We start from the raw sequence: 26,278 nt of genomic DNA, 5'->3' as shown, positions 1-26,278 counted from the left end.
ATATCACGGAGAGCTCGGGGTGTAACGTTTATTTCGGAGTTGTTGTTAGAACAGATCTGAGTATCAAGATGAGTGGCAGAGGAAAAACCGGCGGAAAGGCTAGAGCTAAGGCCAAGACTCGTTCATCCAGGGCTGGACTTCAGTTCCCCGTGGGACGTGTGCACAGGCTTCTGCGTAAAGGCAACTATGCCGAGCGCGTCGGTGCCGGCGCTCCGGTCTACCTGGCCGCAGTGTTGGAGTATCTGACCGCTGAGATCCTGGAGTTGGCCGGTAACGCCGCCCGTGACAATAAGAAGACCCGTATCATTCCCCGCCACTTGCAGCTCGCCGTGCGTAACGACGAGGAGCTGAACAAACTGCTCGGCGGAGTGACCATCGCTCAGGGTGGTGTGCTGCCAAACATTCAGGCTGTGCTTCTGCCTAAAAAGACCGAGAAGGCCGTTAAGATCAAGTAAACTCGTCCACTGCTGCTTTGTCAGCACCCAAAGGCTCTTTTAAGAGCCACCATCTCTGCTTCAAAAGTGCAATTTTACACCCGTTTTTCTACTGAAAGTGTGCACTAGAAAGTCAGCACGTTTGAAATGAAAACACAAGCGTTATACATTGCTAATAATTATGTGATTAACGTTAAGTAATAGTAGTAATAATAATAATAATAGTGGTAGTTAGCCTGTTGCTTAAATGAAATCCAAGGGGTGAAAGTGCACTTCTAAGACAGCATATTTATAAATAAAAAAGGACTTGATAATTTTCTAGTCATGATTTGATACCATATTTAAGTAATGACTATAAGAACAATAGCAGTTAGCGTGCTGGTTAAATGAAGTCAGGAGTGAAAATGGTTTGTGACGGCGTTGTGTGTGTTCCTAATGAACAAGGCATTTGTGTTAGAGAGAGCGCCAATAGAATAGAATTGTGGCGGGCGTCTTGTGTTTCGAACGGTGGCAGAGAAGACGGTCCAATAGTCAACAGGTGACGTAAAACGTTCTATCGAATAGCAGACGAGCGCGTTCGAGACGCCCAATCAGCGCAGGGCGGCGTTATGGCTTAAAAAGGCCGCGTTCGAGCGCGCCGTTTATTCTGTTTTTCTATCCGTGAAGTACAGAGCTCGACTCTATGGCAAGAACCAAGCAGACCGCCCGTAAGTCCACCGGTGGCAAAGCGCCAAGGAAGCAGCTCGCCACTAAGGCTGCCCGCAAGAGCGCGCCGGCTACCGGCGGCGTGAAGAAGCCTCACCGTTACAGGCCTGGCACCGTGGCTCTGAGGGAGATCCGCCGTTATCAGAAGTCTACTGAGCTGCTCATCCGCAAGCTTCCCTTCCAGCGCCTGGTGAGAGAAATCGCTCAGGATTTCAAGACCGACTTGCGTTTCCAGAGTTCGGCTGTTATGGCCCTGCAGGAGGCGAGCGAGGCATACCTGGTCGGTCTGTTCGAGGACACCAACCTGTGCGCTATCCACGCCAAGAGAGTGACCATCATGCCCAAGGATATTCAGCTGGCTCGCCGTATTCGCGGAGAACGCGCTTAAACTACAAATCCGTCTAATAGACACAAAGGCTCTTTTAAGAGCCACTTCATCGTCTCAGAAAACAGCAAATTTTCTTTCTTGGGCAGTTTAAGTATTAGAACGTGGTACAGAGGGAGAAGGAACAGTAATAATTATGTATGTGTGTGTGTAAATGAAGTACACGGCTTTCTATATCTATCAACATTAGAAAAAGGTTGGTTATTTATTTTGCATTTTCATGATAAATATAGTCCTATGAGTATTACATAATGTTTGTTTTTATAGATGAGCCGTTAATTGTGGTTATGTCCGAACAATACAATGCACAGTAATGAACTGTGTCTGTAAAATAGCCCAAACCTACCTTTTGTTTCGGGCGGCGTTGTGCTGGATGGAGCTTGACTGCCCCCGTGTGTCCAAACTCGGGAACGGCAACTTTCTAGAAGCGGATTTCTGGGCAAGAGCTATTACATCATACATACATTTCATCCATCATCCCTTTTGTCCCGTCCATGATAATTGTTTTTGTAATTTAATAATTGTAGACATGACCTTATCTTTGAAATCTTCTTCCCTATTTGTGGATATTCTCTCTCTCTCTCTGTGTCTATATATATATATATATGTATGTATGTGCACTGTATTAAATATTATTTAATGTGTTTGTTTAAAACGAGTTAGAAGACGGTTTTAGTAGAAACATACCTCTATATTTCTCTCTCTCATACACACACATTATATATATATATACAGTATCTCACAAAAGTGAGTACACCCCTTGCATTTTTGGAAATATTTGATTATATCTTTTCATGTGACAACACTGAAGAAATGACACTTTGCTACAGTGTAAAGTAGTGAGTGTACAGCTTGTGAGCTCTTTGAATAACTGTTCTTTTATTACTGTGACACTGTCTAAATGTACATTTTGGACTCTCAAAAAGATGGCATCCATTCACGTGCATTCTATTGACTTACAGAACTCGAATTTCCTTTGAAAATTCTTTGTGTTCGGATGAAGAAAGAAAGTCACATAAGAACTTTCTTTTTTGGTTGAAATATTCCTTTGATCAAGTTGTCCTGTTGCAGTAATACATAAAGAATGATACGAACTGGAGTTATTTTGCACATATTGAATTAAGGTTTGTTGTGTTTCCTAGTTATGATTATAGCACATTTTTCATCACAATGTCAATGTGTCAAGGACCACATTTCAGGGATTTCGTCATTGCACATCGTAATTGGTGTATTTTGTATTTTTAATCTAGTTTTTATCGTTGCTGGGTTTTTTTTCTAGTCATCCACCAGTATTGAAGGCCATCTCAGTGCCAGGGAGGGCCTCCAGCCGTCTCTACTGGCATTAGGAAGGATCAAGGGCAGGATTGACAAATTCTACGTGGTAGTGGATAAGCACCTCATCCCTTGCACAGGAACCAGCTCCTTGAGTGCTATAGATGAACTCTTCAAAGTCCACTATGTGTTCAACCTGTCATATGAGGAAGCCCTTGTCAACATCTTTACCTTCCTGCAGACTACGATCTACAACATTGATGTTGGTCTTACCAGTGAGTCTCCCAGAGTAAAGGAATTTTGTGCGAAGCTTTTGAACTAGGTTAAATGTTAGTGTTTCTGTTGTCAAAGTCTGCATGCAAAGCCACGAGAGTCACGCACAGTTTCTATCCTTCGTTAAAGTTTAAGTTATTATGTGCGCAGCGTGGCTGTAGCCGACAGTATGTGACTTGGGTGAACTTGTAAAAGCCCGGAGTTTGAAGTTCTACATGCCTTTTGATCTACAGAGTCCAAATGGGTCAGATGAATATATTCACTATGAGGTGAATATATTGCACCTCAATTCATGCTGGTTTGTTACATCTAAGATACTGTGTTGAAAATAAAAGTTCAACCTTATACAGCAACTGATGTGTTAGCTGTTCTTTTATTGACGAGTACACACATTTTAAAGGTCTGCATTTTTAGGCAGACAGGGTGTAGATCACATTTAATTACACTAGTGTTGAAAATAACTCCATCAGGTTGAGCTATTGACACATTTACTGTAGATTCAACACTTTCTTAGTGTAAATGGAGCCTGTGAGGAGTAAAAAAAACTACACCAATTGTGCTAACAGTGAACACTTACAGTGCTTGTTCAACACTATGAGAGTGTAGAAAAAAAAACAATACTGAAAGTGTAAATTGAACTCTATTTAGTGTGGACCTATATAAACTCTTGATAAGTGTTAATTTTAACACTGTGAGTGTAAAAATAACACTTTAAAATTTGCTGTGTACAATCAGAAATGATTGGGAAAAGGGTAAAGGTGGTGGAGGGGTAGCAACTTTTGTAAGAAATGATGTGAGATATAATCTAATCAATAAAGGGAAAGAACACGAATCTGTGGTAGTCAAAATACGGACAGGAAAAGACAGTATAACGATATTCAACTTTTACAATCCCCGTAATAGACAGAGCACCGATACACCAAATGCAGTATGTGTGTTGACGTGAGGGAAATTAGTACGGTGTGGGGATTTTAACACACACACACACACACACAGCACAATACAGGGGAGTAAGAATACAGATATAAATGAATCAGTGATCGAGGAATTTATACACGATAAAAATTTGGTATGTGTTAATGACGGGAAGGACACGTGGTATTGTAGTTCACATAATGCAGAAAGCGCTATCGATCTGACAATAACGTCAACTGAAATTGCAGGAATGAATACACGGGAGGGTTTAGACCATTCGACAGTAGGTAGCGAGAACGCCAAGGTGGAAGTTAGAGAAAGCCGACCAGCAGATGTTCCAAACGTAGAGCGAAATGAAACGTGTGGGATTAGCGAATAAGGATATAACAGATGTCGAAGAAACGAACGGAAAAGTGACCACGGCCATTATACGACCAGATGAAGAAACAATGCCAAAAAAGATAGGAAGTAAACGAAGAAAGAGCGTGCCACGGTGGGATGAGAGCTGTACTGTAGCAATTAAAAAGAGAAATAAAGCTTTTAGGAAACTCGAAGCTCACCGTACACTGGAAACTTTGATTAACTATAAAATGGCGCAAGCAGTAGGTAAGAAAACAATCAGATCAGCCAAACGTGTATATTGGAGACAATTCTGCAGTAAAATTGGAAGAGAAACCCAGCTATCAGACATATGGAGAACAATTAGGAAAATGAGTGGAATAAGAAACAGTGTGTAAATACCAGTGTTAAATAGCAACAATAAAAATGCAATCAGCAATGCAGAAAAAAACAGAACTTTTGGTAAAAACTTTTGTGAAGCTCCACAGTACTGAAAACCTATCCTCCACAGCCAAGCAGTGTAGAGATCAGACACTTGCCCAAAATCCAGGAATAGTAGAAAGAAGGACTTGCCATTTACTCTATTCGAGTTCAAAAGAGTTATATCAAACGCACGGCAAACGACATCAGGGAAATACAGTACATGCTATAGCATGTTAGGCCACATGAGAGACATCACGCTTGATGTATTATTAAGACTGTTCAATATGGTATGGAATACAGGAAAAATCCCACTAACACAGAAACGGTTCCAATACTCAAACCCGGCAAATACAGTCAGATCCGTCAAGTTACAGACCCACAGTGTTAACGTCACAGGGAAAACTACAGAGAGGATGATAACAGATAGATTAGATCACTATATAGAAAGTAAAGTTCTTCTCTCACCGTATCAGTCAGGATTTCGTAAAGGGAGGGGGAGAATGGTAGAATCCATTTTATGACTAGAGCCAGAAGTTAGGAAAGCTCAAACTAACAAAGAAAGTGTCATCTCTGTATTTTTCAATGTCGAAAAGATGTACGATACCCTTGGGAAGGATGGACTTCTTATTAAACTTGACGAATTAGGAATAAACGGAAAGATATATATAATTGGGTATTAGACTTCCTGAACAGAAGGCCAATAGAAGTTAGAGTAGGTGCAGAGTACTCAAATAGATATGCAGCGGAAAATTTTACCCCACAAGGCAGTTTATGTAGCCCAATACTGTTTAATATTATGATTAAAGACATTTGATCAGGTCGGAGAAAATATAGGTAAGTCGCTTTATGCAGCTGACGAGGTTAGGGGTCGGGATATAGAATATGTAAGAAAGAAAATGCAACACGCAATAGGGAAAGTAGAACAGTGGGCAAATGAATAGGGTTTTAAACTATCAATTTCAAAATCACAAGGTATATGTTTTTCTAAACGTCATAAAACAGCACCACTGAAACTGTACAGGCAAGATCTTGAACAGGTCAAGGCTGTGAGATTTTTAGGAGAGCTTTTTGATGAGAAGTTTACCTGGTGTCAGCATATTGATAAAATTAAGAACAAATGTAAAAAGATGAATAATGTTCTGAGACCGGGGAGCAAGTAGGGCATCGCTCATAAATATCTGTCAGGCTCTTACAAGAGTTGTCTTTGATTACGGTCGCCTAATGTATCTTAAAAATCTTAAAAAGCTTGACGTGGAACAGGCGCAAGAACTCTGGATCTGTACTAGAGCATTTAAATCATCACCAGTGACTGCGTTACAGGTCGAGACAGGAGAGATGCTGTGATTTATATTGGATAAATCTATGAGGGCATAGCAGGGTGTACCCCAAGAATGCTCAGAGTTTTATAGGACTAACTTCTTTAAGAGTTTGGGATGGGTAAGAAATGTAAAGGCACAAAATGCAGGCCTCAGCCAGCTACAAGAAAGCCCCATTGAGGTGAACTGTACCACCCTGGAAATTCATACAACCATCTGTAGATACAAGATTACAACAAATATTAAAAGAGGAATCTAAAATAGCACCACAGTGGATAATACTTCAAAAATATATGGACCATTATCAGGATAAATGACTTGTATATACAGATGGCTCAAGACTGGCCACACCGGTGTGGCTTTGTTCATTCCTCGTGAAGTAGCAGTCAAAAAAAGAGCGACCGATCATTTATCAGTGTACACCGTAGATCTATCAGGAGTCCTATTGTCACTGCAGCGGTCGGAAAAAAATAATCAGAACTAAGATGTCGCTATAGCTTCTGACAGTCTATCTGCACTATCAAATATACAGTCTGGGAAAACATCATGTAGACAAGACATTGGTTAACAAATATTTTATCTGCTTCTCATACTCCATGGTAGGGAGCTGAATGTTTCCTTCTTTTGGGTTCTTGCACATGTAGGGGTGGAAGAAAATGAAACTGCGGATGTACTGGCAAAAAGATCGATAAAGCATGAAACAGTTGATATACAGGCAGGAACCCAAAGGAGGAGATGATAATTATGTGTCTTAGAATAGTTCATGCTGGCTTAAATCTAACATTACACAGAATAGGAAAACACCCCACTGGACTCTGCACACACTGCAATACACAAGAGACGGTAAAACACATTCTGTTAGACTGCAAAAGATATCAGGAGGAGAGAACTGAGCTAGAGATGTGAATTGGAATGCAAAACATGACACTAAAGAACTTGCTGGGGAAAAAACATCTTGGAAAATGCACTGTCCCCTAATAAACTATCTAAAAATACTGGGATAAGTGAAACACTATAGTAATTTAGTATGAACATCTAGTATTCAGGAACTCAGGACTCAGAACTCAGGTGCAGGTTTTCATTCTGACCAAGCAGAAACCACACCCGAGTCTACTGAAAGTCAAGATCGACCGATTAAACAGGTGGAGTCGGGTGTGACTCCTGCTCAGTTTGTGGATTAGATCGGACAAAACCGATTGAGCTTAGGCTAGCAAATCAGTCTTAATGAAGTTTTCATAAGGTTCAAGCCTTAATGAACTACCAGCACAATAGTTAAAATCAGATATTGGGGGAAAATTATTAGTTCTCAAAGCATATAGTTAAAAGAAATAAAAGCAAAGGCTCAAAACTGTTTGTCCAAAAAAAGTTTGTTGCATCACAAATTCAGTAGTTTGGAGAAAATGGGAGAGCTTGTGGCAGATACTGCAAATGTTTGTCGGCTTTAGAAAAAAGCAACATAAGTGCAGGAGTCAAACCCCCATTTCATAAGAACAAACTAAAATCCCACACATTAATCATATAGACAAAATTTTAGCTTCAGAGTAAAGAGGATAAAGCAGTTTCAAAGGAGAAGTTTACACAACAGTCACATTCATAGAGAAACAAGCTATTCTTCGACAGGAGCAAACTTTGCATGGTAGCTATCATTCATTAACACGGCTAGCATGCTAGAAATCACATGTGCTCACTTTCATTCAAACTGAAAGCATATGAATAGATGGTGAAGAGTAAATACCTTTAAAGTCTAGATGAAAAGAACAAATGTTGAATAAAAGTTGACTAGGTGGGTGGGAAACAGTCAGTAGGAAAGTAGGAAGAGCTGAACAGAGCAGCAAAGACAAGAGTAAGACATTGTTAGTTGTAGGGGAGAAAGCATGTCCAACAAGAAAATGTGATTATAGGTGTAGGTCAGAAGACTCCCTCTGTCTTTGCCAGCGTCCGGGCTTCGCCACTCGGGCTGGCGCTCCTCGTACGCGGTGCTCCACTCTTGTAGTCCCGGGCCAAACAGGCGCGCCTAGTTAGCACCAGCCAGCCCATCCTCCTCTTTAGCTCGGTCCGATTCCTCCCTGACCCTAACGAGCACAGTCACCCTAATGCCCTTTATCCCAGCTCTGATATTGCCTTGTGTGTGTGTGTGTGTGTGTGTGTGTGTGTGTTGTATTCCATGCTGCTAGAACATTCTTTTGAATGACTTTGTGCTGCTGGAACACTGTTTTGAATGACTACATGCTACTACAACAGTATTTAGAATTTTTATGTGCTTCTAGAACCTTAGTTCGAATTTCTACATGCTACTAGAATACCATTTTCAGTTACTTCCTGTTGCTACAATCTTAATACGAATAACTTTGTGCTGCTAAAGCCCCATTTTGCATTGCTCAGATTATACAACCCAGAGAAACCGCGCTACAACCCTGTTGAGATTTACTCATCTCTGCATTTAGCAGACTGCTAGAATTACCCAAAAGCCTGAACATCCGTGGGAGAGCAGCGCTCAGGCCTTGCTTTATCAGCTCTCGCAAATGCACGATATAATGGACTCTCGAAGGTCGAAATTAGCTACATTGTCTCAAACCCTCATCTCATTCTTAAAAAGTGTCATTCACAAGGAAAGCATATGCACTTCGACAGTTGTGCAAGAGAAACTAACATAACACACATCACACACAAGTAGGAAAACAAAGTCAGCCTTCGCACTGTCTAATCACTGGCCTTCTCTTTTCCCATACGCACTGTCTAATCACTGGCCTTCTCTTTTCCCATTTCCATTTTCACTATCTGTGTTACAGTCAAAGTACGCACTGTGTTTGAACCTAAATGTCATGCATCAACCAAAACTGCACCTCCAGAATGACAGCTGAGTTTAAGATTGGCAAAATATGTCGCAGCAGTTGCATTCGTCAAATAAACTATGAGCAATTAAGTAGTGCCAATGAAATAGTTACAGCATTGTGTAATGTCCAATAAGCTCAAAAAGAGTTGGATTCATCGCACACTTTATTCTACTTGGCCAATCAAACACAATTATGAACTGGGATTCTGATAGTTGTGCGCCTTTAACTCACTGTGTAGGAAAATGAGGTCAGCTATATAGACAACAATTTTCATTACGTATTTAATTACTTCGATTTAGGTCATTATTAGAAGTAGTAGTAGTAATAGTAAAATACCTACAACCTACCTTCTGTTTTAGGCGGCGTCGTGTGTTGTGCTGGATGGAACATGACTGCCCTCGTGTGGCCAAACTCGGGAACGGCAATTTCCCAAAAATTGCAGTATTCTGTTATTAAGCTTTTAAGGGCGGTGTTTAGAAGTCTATCTTTGTAGTACTTAGCAAATAGTGGGGTAAGAAGTATTAGATGCTATGAAAATTCATGTTTCTCTTACCACTGGGGCAGAGGTGGCTTAGTTGTTAAGGCTCTGGTTTACTGATCAGAAGGTCAGGTTACCATATCATGACCCTGTGCTCTGACCCCAGCTTCCTGACATGTTGGGGTATGTGAAGAAAACAATTTCACTGTGCTCTATTGAATATGTGACCAATAAAGACTTATACATGACATTTTTAATTCTAAAACAGCTGCTAAACTATGTGCAGACTAAATTATGTGCAGATGTAAAAAATGCTAAACACATTCTCTATTTGTGTGTGTGGTTTTTTGTACTGTATGTGTATTTCATCAGTGTTGCTATGAGCTTATTTCTCGTAGAATAATAATAATAATAATAATAATAAGCTCATCAGTGTTATTACTGTGCATTGTCTAGTTTTCACGTATCAAGGACAATACACGGAGCTTCTGAACTGTTTAACAGTATTATTATTATTATTATTATTATTATTATTATTAGGGATGCAACTAACGATTATTTTCATAATCGATTAGTTGGCCAATAATTTTTTGATTAATCGGATGGGGTGGAGCGAACTTTCAGTACCATTTGTTTTTGTTTATTTAAAATAAAGTCCACAGACTGAGTGTAACAAATCTAAACTTCACAGTAAAACATTACACAACTGTTTGTACAAAACAGAAAAGAACCCAACACACACACACACACACACCAGAATATATATTATTAATTTAGGACTATAGTTTAATTCGGTGCTTTTTGGGTTTTTTTGACCCAAAAACTGATCACAGCATTGTTGCACTGAATTATTTATAGTAAAAACACTGATTACACCTGTGACAAGTGCATATATTGCATAAAATGTCAACTGAGAGGCATTCGACTTTGGACAAGATGTAAGGGGGAAGAAGTCGGAGTGTATTTAAAAAAATAAATAAAATAAAAGTAATTTCTTTAGATTTGTCAGTGTATTTTGTGAAATGATGTGGAATTGTGCTGACGTTCCTGAGTGAGTGTAAAATGCAGACAATACGAATGCGTTGTGATTTCATTTAAACTTAAAAACTTTCATTTAAAACTCGGAATGTGTGTGTGTTCGAGTCCCAGACCCAGAAGCCCAGAGGAGGACGGATCAGAGGGAGGAGCCAGGAGAAAGAGGTCCGACCTCCTCACCGATGAGACACACTGAGATTTATACACACACACACACACACACACACACACACACACACACACATCTGTGATGGTTGTGTAACAGGAAGTCACACTGTTTCATAGTTACACAGCTTCTGATTATGTGTATAAAAGCTTGTTTCTAAAATAAACGCTTAACAGATTTAACAGGTTTGCACCGAGTACTTGATGTGACCTCTGACCTGTCGTGGAAATTAGACAACATTCGCAGACTCGTCCTCTGAAGGTAAAAAGGTTTATTACAGAAAGATGGTTAATACAGGATAGAATAAAGCAGAATAAAATAGAGCGCTCTTAATGAGAGCGCTCTGAAGCGCTTGTACTAAACCACTACTATATATATGAAACTCAGAGCATGACATCATTCTGTGTACCGATAAGAAGCGGTTTGAGGCAGTTCAAACAGGCTTTGTTTCAGGATCTTAGAAGATGTTTAGACGAGCCTAGAACAGAAGAACATGTTTGTGTCTCTGTAAGCAGAAACATTCTGTACTGATCTCAGTGACATCACATGGCCTTCTGAGTCGTTATCCTCACATGAGAATGAAACAGAACAAGAACAAACTTATTACAAAGTAGAAATGAATAATTTCCCTCACATTCCCCCTTTTATCATTATAAAATATGATACTAAATATACTATGAACTAAAATTAACAGAGAAATTACAATGCTGTAAATACATCAGAACTTCAGAATCCTTTCACGGTTCAACTGAATTCATCATGAAACAGACATAATGAAGGCGCTAAGGCTGTTTTTGCTGATATAAAGTATCCTGTCGTCAAGCAAGCTCATTTCAGGGTGAAATGAGAATCGTCCTGGTCAAAGGAAAATTTACAATAGGTGTGAAATGGAGGTCAATGGGTCATCATAGTTAGTGTCACTGGCAGAATCTGATTCCCAGTCAGGTTTAAGATACAAGTCAGGTTGTTCATCATAGGGATCGTAATCAGTCTTTGTCAACATCAGCGTTTGGTCATTAGTAGGGATGCACCGAAATGAAAATTCTTGGCCGAAGCCAAAACCGAATATGATGAAAAACTTGGCCGAAGGCCAAACCGAACACGTTTTTTCCATTTATTTTGCCATTTTTTTCACCATTGCATAAATTAAATAGTCAAAAGTTGCTTCTTACTATTTTGTCTTGCTTTTCAAAGAAAAAAAATCAATTACAAAAACTACAATTTCAAAATATTTATTTAACACTAAACATTTTTTTCATTCCAGCAGGCATAGGCTACCAACAAGGCACAATATAACTTTAAATAAATAAATGAGTAAAATAAAAATAGCCTATGTTAGTCCTATAACTGACTGCTGAAAGAATGGAACACTCTGTAGCCTACAACAAAAAAGTTCTATTGGGTTCTCTAGGGTTGATGATATTGGGGATATATACCGCTCGCGTCCCTGTACACCTCGCCGAGTATTACAGTAGATATAGTATAGTTGGATATGTTGTTAATGTTATGTTCCTTGATAGATTTAGTTAGTTTAAACTATAGATTAGTTCAATTAGTCCCTGCTGGTTTTTCCACTCCCAGTCCATAGTACTAGTTCATGTTTCTTGTTGTGACCCTGTTTCTGTGACCGTGACTTTGATTCCCTTTGCCTGTCTTGACTACGTTTTTTGGATTACGATTTGGATTTGTCTGCCTGCCCTTAAATAAATACGTCTTTACCTGCTTCCGTACTCTACTCCCTTCTGTCTCGCGACGTGACAGAATACTATGGAAAAGAAACAAAAAAGTAAACATCCGAAGAGCACGTAGTTCGTGCATGTACGCGCCCCCTTATCGAGGTCGTGACATTCGAGCGTCTCACTCTGGTTGCTAGGCTATTTGGTCGCGTCATCAAACATGTCATTATTTGGTCAAATTTATTCGGCATTTTCACTTATTCGGCCGAACACCAAAAATTTTTTTTTTTGCTATTTTCGGCCGAATGATTTCGGTTGTCAAACATTCGGAGCATCCCTAGTCATTAGTGATTTCAACGAGCGTGAGAGACCGCTCCGAATGAGAGAAACAATACAAAGCAAAATGAGCAAGACAAGAAGAATCATTGCACCTATTGATAGTACTCGGGGGATGGGCTCATGGATATTAACTGTCTGTCTGAGGTCAGCCAATCAAACCCCGTCTCGCTAGAATATGGAGGGTTGCATATCGCAGACCGCATGTGTTCAATGATAGAATAATCATTATGTGTCTGCGTGACAAGGGGACGTGTGACGTTGTGTGGGTAGCACTGTTGGTAATGATTCTTCTGATGAAAGGCGATACAGAACGGTTTACAGAGGCGGCCAATATCCTGGCATACGGGCTTTTAACTACTAATTGTCGTCCAATCTGCAGCAATAGTCTACTAGAGAACTTCATGGGCTCATGTGGGATCTAAAGAAATCACGTCGCCTTAGGCACTTAGTCCCGTCACCACAATCAGCTAAATACCAAATTTGGGTGAAAGTGTGTGCGTCATGCACTCTTTCTGCTGCAACGATGTGATTGGCGTAATTCATCATTAGGTCTTCCACACAATAATCTTTCCAGCTTAAAGGTCTACCCCCGGACCCGCAGTGTTGTTGGGAACGGTCCCAGTGATAAGTTTATTTCTATGACAGGACTTACTAACAGATAAACATTGGCACCCAGAGCAAGGTCATCTTTGTATGGCTAGTATCTGAATTGTATAAACATATAAAGTAGAGCTGCAACTAACGATTATTTTCATAATCAATTAGTAGTTATTTTTTCGGATTAATCGGATGCGGAGCCAAACTTTCAGTACCCCTTTTGTAGTTTATTTAAAATAATATCCACAAACTGAGTGTTACAAATATAAACTTCAGACTAAAACTAAACTGTTAGTCCAATTATATAAGACTGAAAAGAATTTCATTATAAATATGTATTATAAATAAAACATACATAATATAAACTACAATAAATAAATAAATAAATAATATATATAATAAACTTAAATATTTAATAAAATAAATAACATATATAATATAAACTAAAGTAAGTAAATAAAATAATATTATATTATATTATATATATATATATATATATATATATATATATATATATATATATATATATATATATATATTTATAAGGAATTTAAATATTTAATAAAATAAATAAAATATATATAATATAAACAAAATAATAAAGAAATTAAATTATACATATATATATATATATATATATATATATATATATATATATATATATATATATATATATAATTACACATACATACATTTAAATATTTAATAAAATAAATAAAACATAATAAACAAATAATATAAGTATTTATGAATTATTTTTTATGGATGCACAAAAAGCACTGAATTAAACCACAGTCCTAAATGAATAATAAAAGCTCACTTTCACTGCACCTTGTGGTTTCTGTTCCTCACTGCCTTTAGACATTATTTTACTTGTGTTTACTTTTATTCATAATGTTTTAATTAAACATTACAGATCTTACTGTATGGAGCAACGCGGCCTCGTTACTAACACGTCACTTCCATTATAATAAATGACAGAAGTTACACTGTAAGCGCGCTGATACAACATATAATGACAATAAACTTAATTTAATCTAAACCTTTTAAGCAGCTCGCACCAGTTTCCCCTGCCCCTTACACACAGTGGAGTATTCTGGATATAAACATAAGTTTGTGCTCGTGCAGCACTGTTTGATCTCCGCGGTGTTTAATATAAAATGCCCCTCTGCCTTAGAGGACTTTCTTCCTCAGTCTCGTGACGATTTCGGCTCTGTCTGATGGAGACTGAGGTCATGTTGGGAATAAAAGGTAACGTTGATAAACAGTAAGCTGAAGAAAGTCAGTGTCGGTGACTCTGGGTATTAGGCTAAAGCTAGCGGCGTCGCGTTATGTCCGTATGACATCATGCGCCGTCGACTAAGAAGCGGCTTATACTTTCCGGTTAGTAAAAAGCGCTAGTGTTCCATTTGAGATGATATTACCTTTCTAAAATCCACACACTAGAACAGGGGTGCACACACTTTTTCAGCAGGCGAGCTACTTATCTAATGACTAAGTCAATTTGATCTACCTACTATAAAAATGCAAGACATATATTTATTTATAAATACACTGACAATTCTTTATGTGTACAATGTATGCTGGTGTACCTTGAATAACTGCATGAACCCCGTATTGCACAATACAACTGTGTACATTTTTGTCATTAGCCTACCTTACTCTGACGACTTGCACTGAATGGAATCAGTCAGGGATGCATGGTCCAGACAGTAGTTGCTGATAGCCAGCCTCAAGCAAACTTCCAAATGATCATCAGTCATGGTGGAACGGTATTCGGACTTAATGATCTTCACGTGTGGAAAAGATGACTCACATAAATAAGTGGAGCCGAATAATGCAGTCAAGGAGGTGGCACATTTCTTCATGTTGGGGTACTTTTCCTCTGTGAGTAAGTTCCAGAACTGTCCATGAGATCTGGACTTCAGCTCAATGTCGGCTTGTGGTGTCAAAATCTCATCCTCCACTCCAGAAGAGTTCAGGTGAAACAGTGCTGCAATTTTTGATGCGAGTGAAACAACTTCAGCATCTTCCCGAAATGGATCGCACATGAATGTAGCGATTGGCTCGATTAAAGCAAAGTCTTGAAAGCGTTTGTGAAACTCTGACAGACAAATGTCAATCTGCTCTATGTAGCATGCACTGTCAAGCTGCACACATGACTTCCCTTGCATCTCCAGCTCTGACACGAGGTTCTGCAAGTTTGCCAAATTATGGCCCTGCAGCTTTGAGGAGAGATGTTGCATTTTTCGTTTGGATGCATTAATTGAGCTGATCATATTGATCACGGTATTTTCTTTTCCTTGCAGCTCTAGATTAAGGTCATTCAACATGTTGGTCAGATCGGTTAAAAATGCCAAATCTAGCAGCCACTGATCGTCATTTAGTTGGTTGTACTCTGCATGTTTAGCTACACGGAAAAACTCCTTTATCTCCGGACAGAGCTCTCGAAATCGTTGCAGGAATTTACCTCGACTAAGCCACCTCACGTCAGTGTGTAATAACAAGTCAGAGTGGTCGCAGTCAGCCTTCTCCAGATGCGCGCGGAATAGCCGTCTTTGAAGAGATCTGGCGCGAATAGAACAGGCGATCTTCGTTGCCACATCCATTATCTCTTCATGTTTAGCATTTCTGAGCATAACGCTTGTTGGTGTATTATGCAGTGGTAACTGAGGAAGTCCGGAAAATCATCGTCCTCCCTGCACTTGGCAATAAATCCATTCAAGCGACCAACCATGGCGGGAGCTCCGTCTGTGGTGATGGACACCAATTTGCACAATGGGAGCTGGGTTTTCTCGATAAAGTTTTTGCAAGACTGAAATATGTCTTCTCCTCGTGTATGTTCTCTCATGGGCAGTACAGTTAACAGCTCCTCTTTCGCAGTCATATCGGTAAACACCATCCGAATAAAATGCACATCTGGGCTGTGTCACTCACGTCTGTAGACTCGTCCAACTGCAGTGAGAAACACTCGCAATCTGCGATGTCCTTCCAAAGTTGCTGGGTCAAATCCTCGGCCATGACTTCACTGCGCCGCGTCATTGTGGTTCTTGATAGCTGGAGAGCTTTGATCGGAAACAGTATTTCTGATTTGTTTTTAAAGTCTCGGAACAGCGAGTCAGCTGCTTCAACAAACGCCTCTTTCACCATCTCTCCATCTCGGAAGGACTTCTTGTTCTTAACGATGAGGTGACTCACCCGGGATGACGCTTCGGTGGCTGCCTTCGCTTTTGTAGTTAGCTGTGAGGAAAATGACTGCTGTCCGGACCACTGGGATTTTAGTTCTTTCACCTTTCTCCTTCTCAGCTCGCTTTTTGGAGGAGAGTCGGTGTGGTAGTTTTTATGAAGGGTCCGAAAATGGCGCTCCACATTCCCTTTCTTAGGTATAGCGATGGTAGACTGGCAGATGAGGCAAACGCACTTCCAAAATGACACAGTGAAAAAAAGTCCTCCTCCCACTCCATATGGAAATGGTAAGTTTTAGGCTTCTTACTTGGTCCAGCTTCTTTACTCATTTTTAAACCCTTTCTCAAGTTCAAAAGAAATAAATTGGAGGCTAACTCGCAAGCTTGCTAGAGTTTTGCAGCACTTAGCGCCGTTGTATGTGCGTGTGCGGCGATGACTGGCTGCCCTGTATGTCAATCAAGTGACAAATTTTATAGCGAGGACGGATGATAGGCTGAAGTGATTTTTTTTAACGTCATGCGATCTACCCACACTACCTTTGCGATCGACCGGTAGATCACGATCGACGTATTGTGCACCCCTGCTATAGAACATAGTTTGATTAACAGCACACGTCATTACATTCCCCGCGCCATGCCGTCCGACGTCCCTCCAGAATTTCACGTATCGACATACAGTTCGTCTTCATTATGGTACCGTATACAGTTTTGGGTGTTTTTATTTAAAAAAATTTTCGAACGCTTCAAAAAAATTTTTTGATTGCACCTTGGCTTAGTGGTTAGCACGTTCGCCTGACACCTCCAGGGTCAGGGGTACGATTCCCACCGTGGCCCTGTGTGTGCAGAGTTTGCATGTTCTCCCCGTGCTGCGGGGGTTTCCTCCGGGTACTCCGGTTTCCTCCCCCAGTCCAAACACATGCATGGTAGGCTGATTGCGTGTCTAAAGCATCCGTAGTGTATGAATGAGTGTGTGAGTGTGTGTGTGATTGTGCCCTGTAATGGATTGGCACCCTGTCCAGGGTGTACCCCGCCTTGTGCCCCATGCTCCCTGGGATAGGCTCCAGGTTCCCCGTGACCCTGAAGAGGATAAGCAGTATAGAAGATGGATGGATGGACGAACGCTTCAAGGTTAATTATTTGTCATGCTATACGTGCAAATAGACGATGTACTGAGTGATTACGATTACAATAATTTACGGCTGCAACAACTATGAATGCCATTATCGATTAGTTGGTCTGCTGACGTCACGGGTGGCGTTTACGTATGACGTCGCTTTCATGAAAACTCAGGTGCAAAAGAGATAACCCAGCGGTAAAAAAAAGTGTGCGTCCCAAGTCATCTAAGGCATGGGAGCATTTTACATTAAATGCAGCAAAGAAGATGGTAACGTGCATGTTCTTCAAAGTGGAGTTTGTGTGACACGGGAGTACCACAGTGACGCACGAGCACATGAAATGAAAACACGTTGGTGTCATGGACAAAGGTGGAACATCAGCACGGTAAGCAAAAACCTGAGTATATCCACATTATATGAATATGTGAAATGGTATAGTCTAGTTTAATTCCATGCTATTGTGTAAAAAGCTTTGTTTACTAACTTCAGGACAGTCACACTAGATGTATTTTGTCTCGAGCATCAGGTTGGGCAGCATATTGATGGATTAAAATAGCGCTACCACAGAAACAGGTTAAATTAAACACGGTGTGAACAAAGTCAAGCAGTAAATCTAAAGGCAGGTCATAACAGCAGCAGTAAAAGATTTTTTAGTCACTGTAGTGGTTTTCATCGAATGCTTATGCGTTAGTGTATAATTGTTCCTGTCCTTTTAAACAAGCCTGTTAGCTTGCTGCGTTTCTCTGTGTGTCTGCTACAGTTACCTTTGATCTGTTTTTCAAATGTCATCTACTGCGGCTCTACTATAATATATACATTAACAGAATGAATTATATATTTGAGATATTTTTGGTTTATATTGTCACATCTGAAGTACAGCATGTCTGTGTAAAAGAAATTTAACAAAAATTGTATTAATTATATATTATTTAGATTTCTTATATTAATCATGGTTGTCATCAGCAATTAACATTATAAACAATGAAAATATTAATTTACATATAAATTGCTTCTTGCATACTCAATTGCTGTTTTTTATTTATTTATTTATTTCAGAAAGAAACAGCTCTCCATGAGTGAATTTGTTCGGAGGAGAAATCCCCCATGCACTAAAACTAAATTTTTACCTTTGTTTTTGATTATTTATATTTTGGGTATTATTTAAAGTTTTGCTGCTTAAAACTGGACAAACTGTAGACAAATGACCAACGTTTGAAAGGTTTAAATGTAAAAATTAAAGATTATATTAGTAAAACTGTATGTGCCTTTTGCATTTTTTAAAAAAAATCCACGCACAAATACCCTGAGGGTATTGGGGGTTTATTTTATTATAATGAACAAAATCTAATTGAAAAAAAAGTTTAGTTTTTTTTAAAAAAAGTCAGATTAATCAGAAAAAAATAATCGTCCGATTAATCAATTATCAAAATAATCGTTAGTTGCAGCCGTACAATAATTAAAGAACAATACATCATACTTTTTATGAGCCTGTGAATATAAACCTGCAATTCCCTTCAAGTCATCATTACTGTATGAGTTGATCTTATAGAAAATTAAAGCGCACCCATTATGGCTTTGAAACGTGCCTAATTTTGTTTTAAAGGTCTCGTACAATAGATTTATATGCATTCAAGGTAAAAAAAATAAAAATAAAATAGGGTGAGGGTTTAATGTGCTCATAATTTAAATTGCAACATTACCTTTTTTCAACCCAGCATCAAAAACGACTCATTAAATGATCCATTCTAAAAGATTCACTCTAAACTCCTCCTTTCAGAGAGCATACGCTGCTCTGATTGGTCAGGTGTCCCAGTCTGTTGTGATTGGTCTACTGCTGTCAGCGTGTCGAAAAGGAAACGCCCACTACCATAATGAGTTTCAGCTCAGTCTGTTCCCGAACAGCCGATGAAGACCAGATCCAGGGATTTTTATTACAAACCTATGAAGGTTAGTACAGGAAGTAAGTCTGGAATTACTAACGACTCGTTTCAGCTCTTGAGAATTGGTTCCTTCTTTTGTGGGTTAATAACTCCGTTTGTCGTTCGCTTTGATTTTTGAAACTTTTCAACATAATAGGTGCACTTTAAAATAAAAAAAAGAATCAAGGTACATCTTACATACTGTACAAACCATATATTCAGCAGAACCTTTTTGTTTCAAAGTAACTGACAGGTGATGAACATCTAGCACATAGCTGGAGGGATATTAGTGATTATGGATCTTCGGGAAACAAACAGGATTTGAACTCGCAGCCGTTCAGGCCACATGCTTGGTCAAACTGCAGATTTGCAGTGTCAGTGTTGTGAAGACTATTGTTACTTGTTACTGGTACTCAGCTGTTGTCAGAAACACTAGACTGGCTCATGCTGGAGTCAAAATTGAAAGAGTAAAGGCTCACAGGGACAAAACCGTTTAACGTCCTTTTAACTGCACGGATATTTAATCTACAAGTTACCAGGCAACTTGACAACATTCTGCAAGGCAACCCAGTTTGAGGAAGGGCATTACTGTTTGCTCAAACCTTTTGTAGCGTTGAACTACATCATAATGACCAAACTGTAAGGAGAAGTGCAGAGAAGCAGAGCTCTAGCACATTTAATTGATGTCACGTCATGCAGAGCTGATGGAACAGTAACTTTGACATTTGAATGTTTCCCGCTCATGTTCACAAAGCTCCAGCCCAGGATCTATGGTTGCCCATAGAGTGTCTCTAAAATGATTGACAGGAGGCACATCCAAACACAAACAAGCTTTCCAGACCAGAAGTCCGTTTTTTTAAACAGGTTTTCTAAGTGACTTGATGCACTTTTGCTAAGGCCACAACTTAATCCATTATTTTTATCATGTTCTACATATCTCCCAGGTTATTTGTACAAGTGAAAAATAAATAAATAAATAAAACTATTGCACCTTTTAAAGGAAGATGAACAATGCGCTCATTTTTTTACTTTACAGTCCCCACAAAACAACTTTGAGAGCTGTGATTTGATTCTGTATGACGACGTATTTCTTTTTGAAACAGGAAATAAGAGTGGTGACATGTTGAAGTGTTACACAACAGCTAACAGTGTTTGGGATACGCCCAGCTCTGAAGAACATTGATGCTAATGAGCTGCTACTGTTGAGCAAGACCCGCCTCAAGACCCACACATTCCTACACATTCTAGAGAGCATTTAATTGGACGAACCCAAGTCTAGTGCATGTTGAAGCATTAAAATTGTATCATTTTTCCCCAGAAGTGACTTTTTAAATTATTATTTTTTAACTATGGTATTGGAGGCCATAACAGATACAAAAACATCTCGAAACACCAGTTTTGATTTCAGGAGCAGCAATTTAAAGACTTTACCAGAACAATCCAGAAAATATATGAAAGATAAAAATATAACGATTTTATAGCCAAAAATCAAAAAAGAATACAAACAAGTATAAAATTAAATTCATTTGACCTGAAATGTGAACAGAACTTCCATCCAAGCCCTAAAACTAGATAAAGAGAACCCAATTAAACAAATGCATTATAGTTTTCACATTTATTCACTGAGCACAATTATCCAACATTAAACACCTTTGCTGAAAAAAGTATGTAAACTTTTGATTTCAGTAACCGGTGTGAGACCTTCGAGCAGCAATAACTTGAAGCAAACATTTCCGATGACTCAATCAATCCTGCACAATGGGTCTGAGGAATTTTGGCTCACTCCTCCTGCTTCAACTCAATGATGCTGGCAGGCTTCTTTGCATGAACTGCTCTTTTTAGGTCCTTCCACAACATTTCTATTGGGTTAAGGTCTGACTTGGCCATTCCAAAATGTTCAATTTCTTCTGCTTTAACCATTTCTCTGTAGACGTACTTGTGTGCTTAAGGTCGTTGTCTCTGCTGCAAGGCTCACTTACAGTTAAGCTTGAGTTCACAGACAGATACCCTGACATTCTCCTGGTACAATCTAGGATTCATAGGTCCGTCAATAATGGCAAGCTGGTTCGGACCCAAAGCAGCCCCAAACCATAATGCTGCCACCCCCATGCTTCACGGTTGGGATGAAGTTCTTATGTTGGGATGAAGTTCTTATGTTGGGATGCTATTTTCAGCATCAAACAATGATTTTCAATTAAAGCAAGAAGTTCTATTCTGGACTCATCTGTCCACAGAACATTCTTCCAATAGGCTCCTGGCATTTCCACATGGATCTGGGCAAACTTCAGACAGGCAGCAGTGTTCTTTTATGGAAAGTAGTGGCCTGTAGGTTCTCAGATGTTACCCTGGGGTTCTTTATGACTTACTGTGATATTATTCACCACACCCTTGGAGTGATCTTTTTTGCTGGACGCCCAGTCCTTGGGAGAGTAACAGTGGTGCTGAATTTCCTCACAGTGGATTGGTGGAAGCCAAACTCTTTAGAAATGGCTCTGTAACCCTTTCCAAGCCGGTGAGCATTGACAACTCTCTTTTGCTGAGGTCCTCAGGAATGTCCTTTGATCGAGGCAGGGCACACTTCCATAAACCTGTGTGGTGAAGACCAGACTTTGATGGTGAAGACCCAGGTTAATGTTCTTGAAACATGGGCGGGCCTAATTGCCATTCCCTTGATTGAAACGCCTGACTTCAATCAGCCCAATTTAAATGAACTCGTACTCCTAGACTTCACATACCTTTTCCTACAAAGATATTTAACGCTGGATCATTTTTGCTTAATAAATAACTGTAAAAACTACTGTTTTTTTTTTTCATCTGTTGTTAACCGGGTTCTCTTTTACCTAGTTTAGGGACTTGGATGAAGATCTGACCAGGTTTCAGGTCAAATGTATGGAGAAATACAGAAAACTGTAAACGTTAAACTTTCTCGCTGCACAGTAGCTGTAGATCAAATGAGTCATATTTGCTTGCAGTATAAGTAGGTTGCTTATTTGCTTGCAGTCGCTCACGTTTTTGTGGTAGGAAATCGTGTTATTGACACAGGGCTGTCGATGCATGTATGTTTAGACAGGCATGGGCAAACTACGGCCTGAGGGTCATATACGGCCCGTTGGGCTTTTTAATCCGGCTTTAATCCGAACTTGTCCAAATTATATTATTAAACCTCAGTGTGGTGTATTACTCTCTACTTCACTTTTTCGCTTTGCCCTTTGAGCCCTCCTGTAAAAATGAGTGGACCAAAGAAAAGAAAACTGGACAGTGAGTGCCGAGTGTTTAATAAGGAGTGGACAACAAAATATTTTTCCACTGAAGTCCTATCAACGGTTGTATGCCTGATATGCCAAGAAACTGTTGCGGTTTTCAAAGAATACAACATCAGCCGTCACTTTGCCACGAAGCATGCCAACTACGCTAGCAAGCAGTCAACGCAAGAACGGGCGGCTACGGCTCAGAGGTTGACGGCTAATTCACAGACTCAGCAAAAAATTTTCACAGACAAACTGCGATTCAAGAGTCAAGTACCAAGGCAAGTGTTTTGCTGGCGTTCAAATTAGCAAAGGCTAGCAAGCCTTTCTCCGAAGGCGAGTTTTTGAAAGAATGCACGGTAGAGACAGCAGGTCTCCTGTGTCTGGAGAGCAAAGGCAATTTTGAAAAAATCAGTTCATCACACAGGACTGTGACTCGCCGTGTGGAACTAATTGACGAAGATATCGCCAGCGAATTAAACAAAAAGGCGGATTCCTTTAAGTTATATTCACTAGCACTGGATGAAAGTAACAGCATAAAAGACACTGCTCAGCTCCTAATTTTATCCGAGGGATTAACGACAGTTTTGAGATAACGGAGGAGTTTTTGACCATGGAGTCCCTGAAAGGAAAAAGGCGGGGAGAGGACTTGTATAACCAGGTGTCTGCTGTCATCGAGAGAATGAAGATAGCTTGGAGTAAACTTGCCAATGTCACCACGGATGGATCGCCAAATTTAACTGGAAAAAACATTGGGCTGTTGAAAAGAATCCAGCACAAAGTGAAGGAGGAAAACCCTGAGCAGGATATTATTTTCCTTCACTGCATCATTCATCAGGAATCTCTGTGTAAGTCTATATTGCAGCTTAATCATGTCGTGAATCCAGTCGTAAAACTTGTTAACTTATACGAGCAAGGGGACTTCAGCATCGTCAGTTTCTTACGTTCCTGGAGGAAACTGATGCGGATCACCAGGACTCCTCTACCACTCTCGGGTCCGCTGGTTAAGTTTGGGCAAAGTGTTTCAACGAATGTGGGAGCTCAAAGAGGAAATTATCGCATTTTTGGAGTTAATGGGGAAATCCGACGAATTTTCTGAGCTAAGCGACAACAACTGGCTTTGTGACTTTGCGTTTGCTGTGGACATATTTTCACACATGAACGAGCTGAACGTCAAGCTACAGGGGAAAGATCAGTTTGTGCACGACATGTACACAAATGTTAGAGCCTTCAAATCCAAGCTGACTTTATTCTCCAGTCAAATTTCAAACAAATCTCTCTCTCATTCCCCCACACTAGCCATGCAGAAAGAGGCGTCCCGAAACGTGAAGAAATACAGCAAATCACTGGGCGACCTGCACAGAGAATTCTGCTGTCGGTTCAGCTGGTGTCCTGTCCGCCATCACAAGACCCTGAAACAGCACCACAGGAGCTGCAATTGGAACTGATCGATCTTCAGTCTGACTCCGTCTTAAAGGAGAAGTTCAACTCTCTTAAACTGAATGACTTTTATGCTTCACTTAATGAAGAGACGTTTCCAAACCTCCGGAGGACGGCACAGAAGATGCTGACATGGTTTGGCTCGACCTACGTATGTGAGCAGACATTCAGCGTCATGAACATCGACAAAGCCCCTCACAGATCCAGGTTAACTGACCAACACCTCGGATCTATCCTGAGAATTGCCACAACAAAACTAACTCCAGAGTTTGATGCACTGGCAAAAAAGGGAGATCAACAACACTGTTCCCACTGAAACTGGACGTGAGTTTCTCTACTGTGTTATCAAATTAATGCATTTGGAAAACAATTGGTACAATGAGCCTTGCATATTCATGCTTTGCTACCTGTTAAAGGCCAAATCCTTTCATGTAATGGCTTTTACATGTCATTTATATTAGTTCACCCAAACACTCCAGCCGTCTGTTCCTGGCCCGGCCCCTCTGTCAAATTTTAGAACCCATCGTGGCCTGCGAGTGTCGTGAATAAAATCAACCTTTTAGCCTAGGTCAAAAACTTCAGAGACAGAGAGTTTAGTAGATGTCAAAAAGTAAATAAACTTTATTGAAAATCAATAAAGTGTGACAGTCTGCAGAGTGTCTGAATTATGCATACACAAACGTCTTTATATACCTATCTCCACAGCATAGTCTCTGTAGGTGGGGTTTTGCTTTTCCTCGTTGAAATAGACCAATCTTCTTTTGCCACAATTAAATATTCATGTCTATGTATTATCTTAAATTTGTGGAACATGCAGTTAGTTGTTTTTCTTGGAAAGGTTTCATGAGGACAAGGTTTCTTTTACAAAAAAGGTTTCACACAGGCTTGTGTGTCTTGACCTTGACTCCCTTCTTAGGCCTCAATGAGCATCTGTCTGTCTCTATCGGTTGTCCCCGCTGATATCTGCCTCCTTTCCCGAGGCCCTCTCCTAACTCCCTAATTTGTATCTGCCTCAAAGTTATTTACTCACGTATGCGAATAGCTACTGCCAATTTTTATTGCTGTGGAGACAGGAGACAGCTAATACAGAAGAACAATTGTTGTACACTGAAACACAGAGTTCATTCAACTCAAATCCACTCAGAATATAACCTGATCAAACATTGTTCTATGGATTTAGATTATGCTTCTAACTGTTGATTATACATATAGATTATGTTTTTTAACCAATATTGATTATACGATAATGCTCAAGTAATAATTCTAAATGTTGGTTACATATTGAATTCACTTCATTAACATATCCAGATGTCAGTTACACATATTGTTTGCACTTCAGATATTTTCCATATATTCTCCCCCTCTGGGGCTTACTAAGCCCCATCTAGCTAGAGAGAGTAATCTCACAATCCAGTCCCTTCATTTACACTAACTAGTGATCAATGTATGACCACGTCAGCCTTCTACCAATGACCAAATCCTGAAACCACTCTCTCTGGAGACCAGAAACAAACATCTCCTCTCCCATTGGCTAGAAAGGAGTAAAAGATTCTGTCTCTTTCCCTAACAACAAAAATCAAGACATTGTTTGTAAGCGTGAGGATGCGTTTGGTTCAGCACTTGCCTGTGGTTGTCATCGTGATGTAGAGTACACAGTTGATTAAGCACATATAGCTGATACAAGTATAGACTAATAAACATGAATACAAAACAATTTTCTCAGTTTGATTAATCATGACAGTGATCACCCTGTCTCTTAATCACACTTGATTATATTGTAATAGAAAATGTAAAAATTTAAAAATAGAAAAATGGAAAAAGCAAAAAATAAAAACTCCATCACATCCTTTCTCAGGGGATGTGTTAACAATGTTTGTCTTCGACCCAGATACTTTGCGTATCGCGGATACGACCCATGGGGAGAGGTCAAGCTAGTACTTACACCCATGGCATGGCTCATCAAGCTGCTTCTTCGTCCTCACTTGAGGAACTGGAATCTGTTCCCTCCTGTTGCAGCCGATCAGAGATCCAATCTGGCTCACTGATTGTCTCATTCAGTTCTAGTTCAGTACTGTTTTGGAGACCAGTCAAGGGCTGAAAAGTCAATTATGGAAAAGTTGTCTTGTAAGGAACGTCTGCTTGGGCCTCTTTCTCCTTCAGCAGGTGTATCAGGCTCGTCAGAACCGC

At 39.8% G+C, this 26,278-nt stretch overlaps 2 protein-coding genes and 1 pseudogene across 2 annotated transcripts; all 3 read left to right on the top strand.

Annotated features, from left to right (window-relative positions):
• Positions 1-5: 5 nt before the first annotated feature.
• On the top strand, positions 6-602 carry LOC128604671 (histone H2A-like). The gene has a single exon (XM_053619784.1). The coding sequence runs from the start codon at positions 69-71 to the stop codon at positions 453-455; it is 387 nt and encodes a 128-aa protein (XP_053475759.1). The 5' UTR covers positions 6-68; the 3' UTR covers positions 456-602.
• Positions 603-943: 341 nt separating this feature from the next.
• LOC128604670 (histone H3) lies at positions 944-4,845 on the top strand. Its single transcript, XM_053619783.1, has one exon. The coding sequence runs from the start codon at positions 1,117-1,119 to the stop codon at positions 1,525-1,527; it is 411 nt and encodes a 136-aa protein (XP_053475758.1). The 5' UTR covers positions 944-1,116; the 3' UTR covers positions 1,528-4,845.
• An 18,359-nt stretch (positions 4,846-23,204) lies between these two features.
• Positions 23,205-24,809, top strand: LOC128604690 (general transcription factor II-I repeat domain-containing protein 2A-like; annotated as a pseudogene).
• Positions 24,810-26,278: the final 1,469 nt, after the last annotated feature.

Source organism: Ictalurus furcatus, unplaced genomic scaffold (genome assembly GCF_023375685.1).
Source record: "Ictalurus furcatus strain D&B unplaced genomic scaffold, Billie_1.0 scf1, whole genome shotgun sequence".
Taxonomy (NCBI): Eukaryota; Metazoa; Chordata; class Actinopteri; order Siluriformes; family Ictaluridae; genus Ictalurus; species Ictalurus furcatus.
Note: the sequence above shows the minus strand (reverse complement) of the source record. Positions and strands in the feature narration are given on the sequence as shown.

Bases quoted from the DNA above. Each gene is read 5' to 3' on its own strand.
- LOC128604670 (XM_053619783.1), top strand. From the start codon at position 1,117: ATGGCAAGAACCAAGCAGACCGCCCGTAAGTCCACCGGTGGCAAAGCG.
- LOC128604671 (XM_053619784.1), top strand. From the start codon at position 69: ATGAGTGGCAGAGGAAAAACCGGCGGAAAGGCTAGAGCTAAGGCCAAG.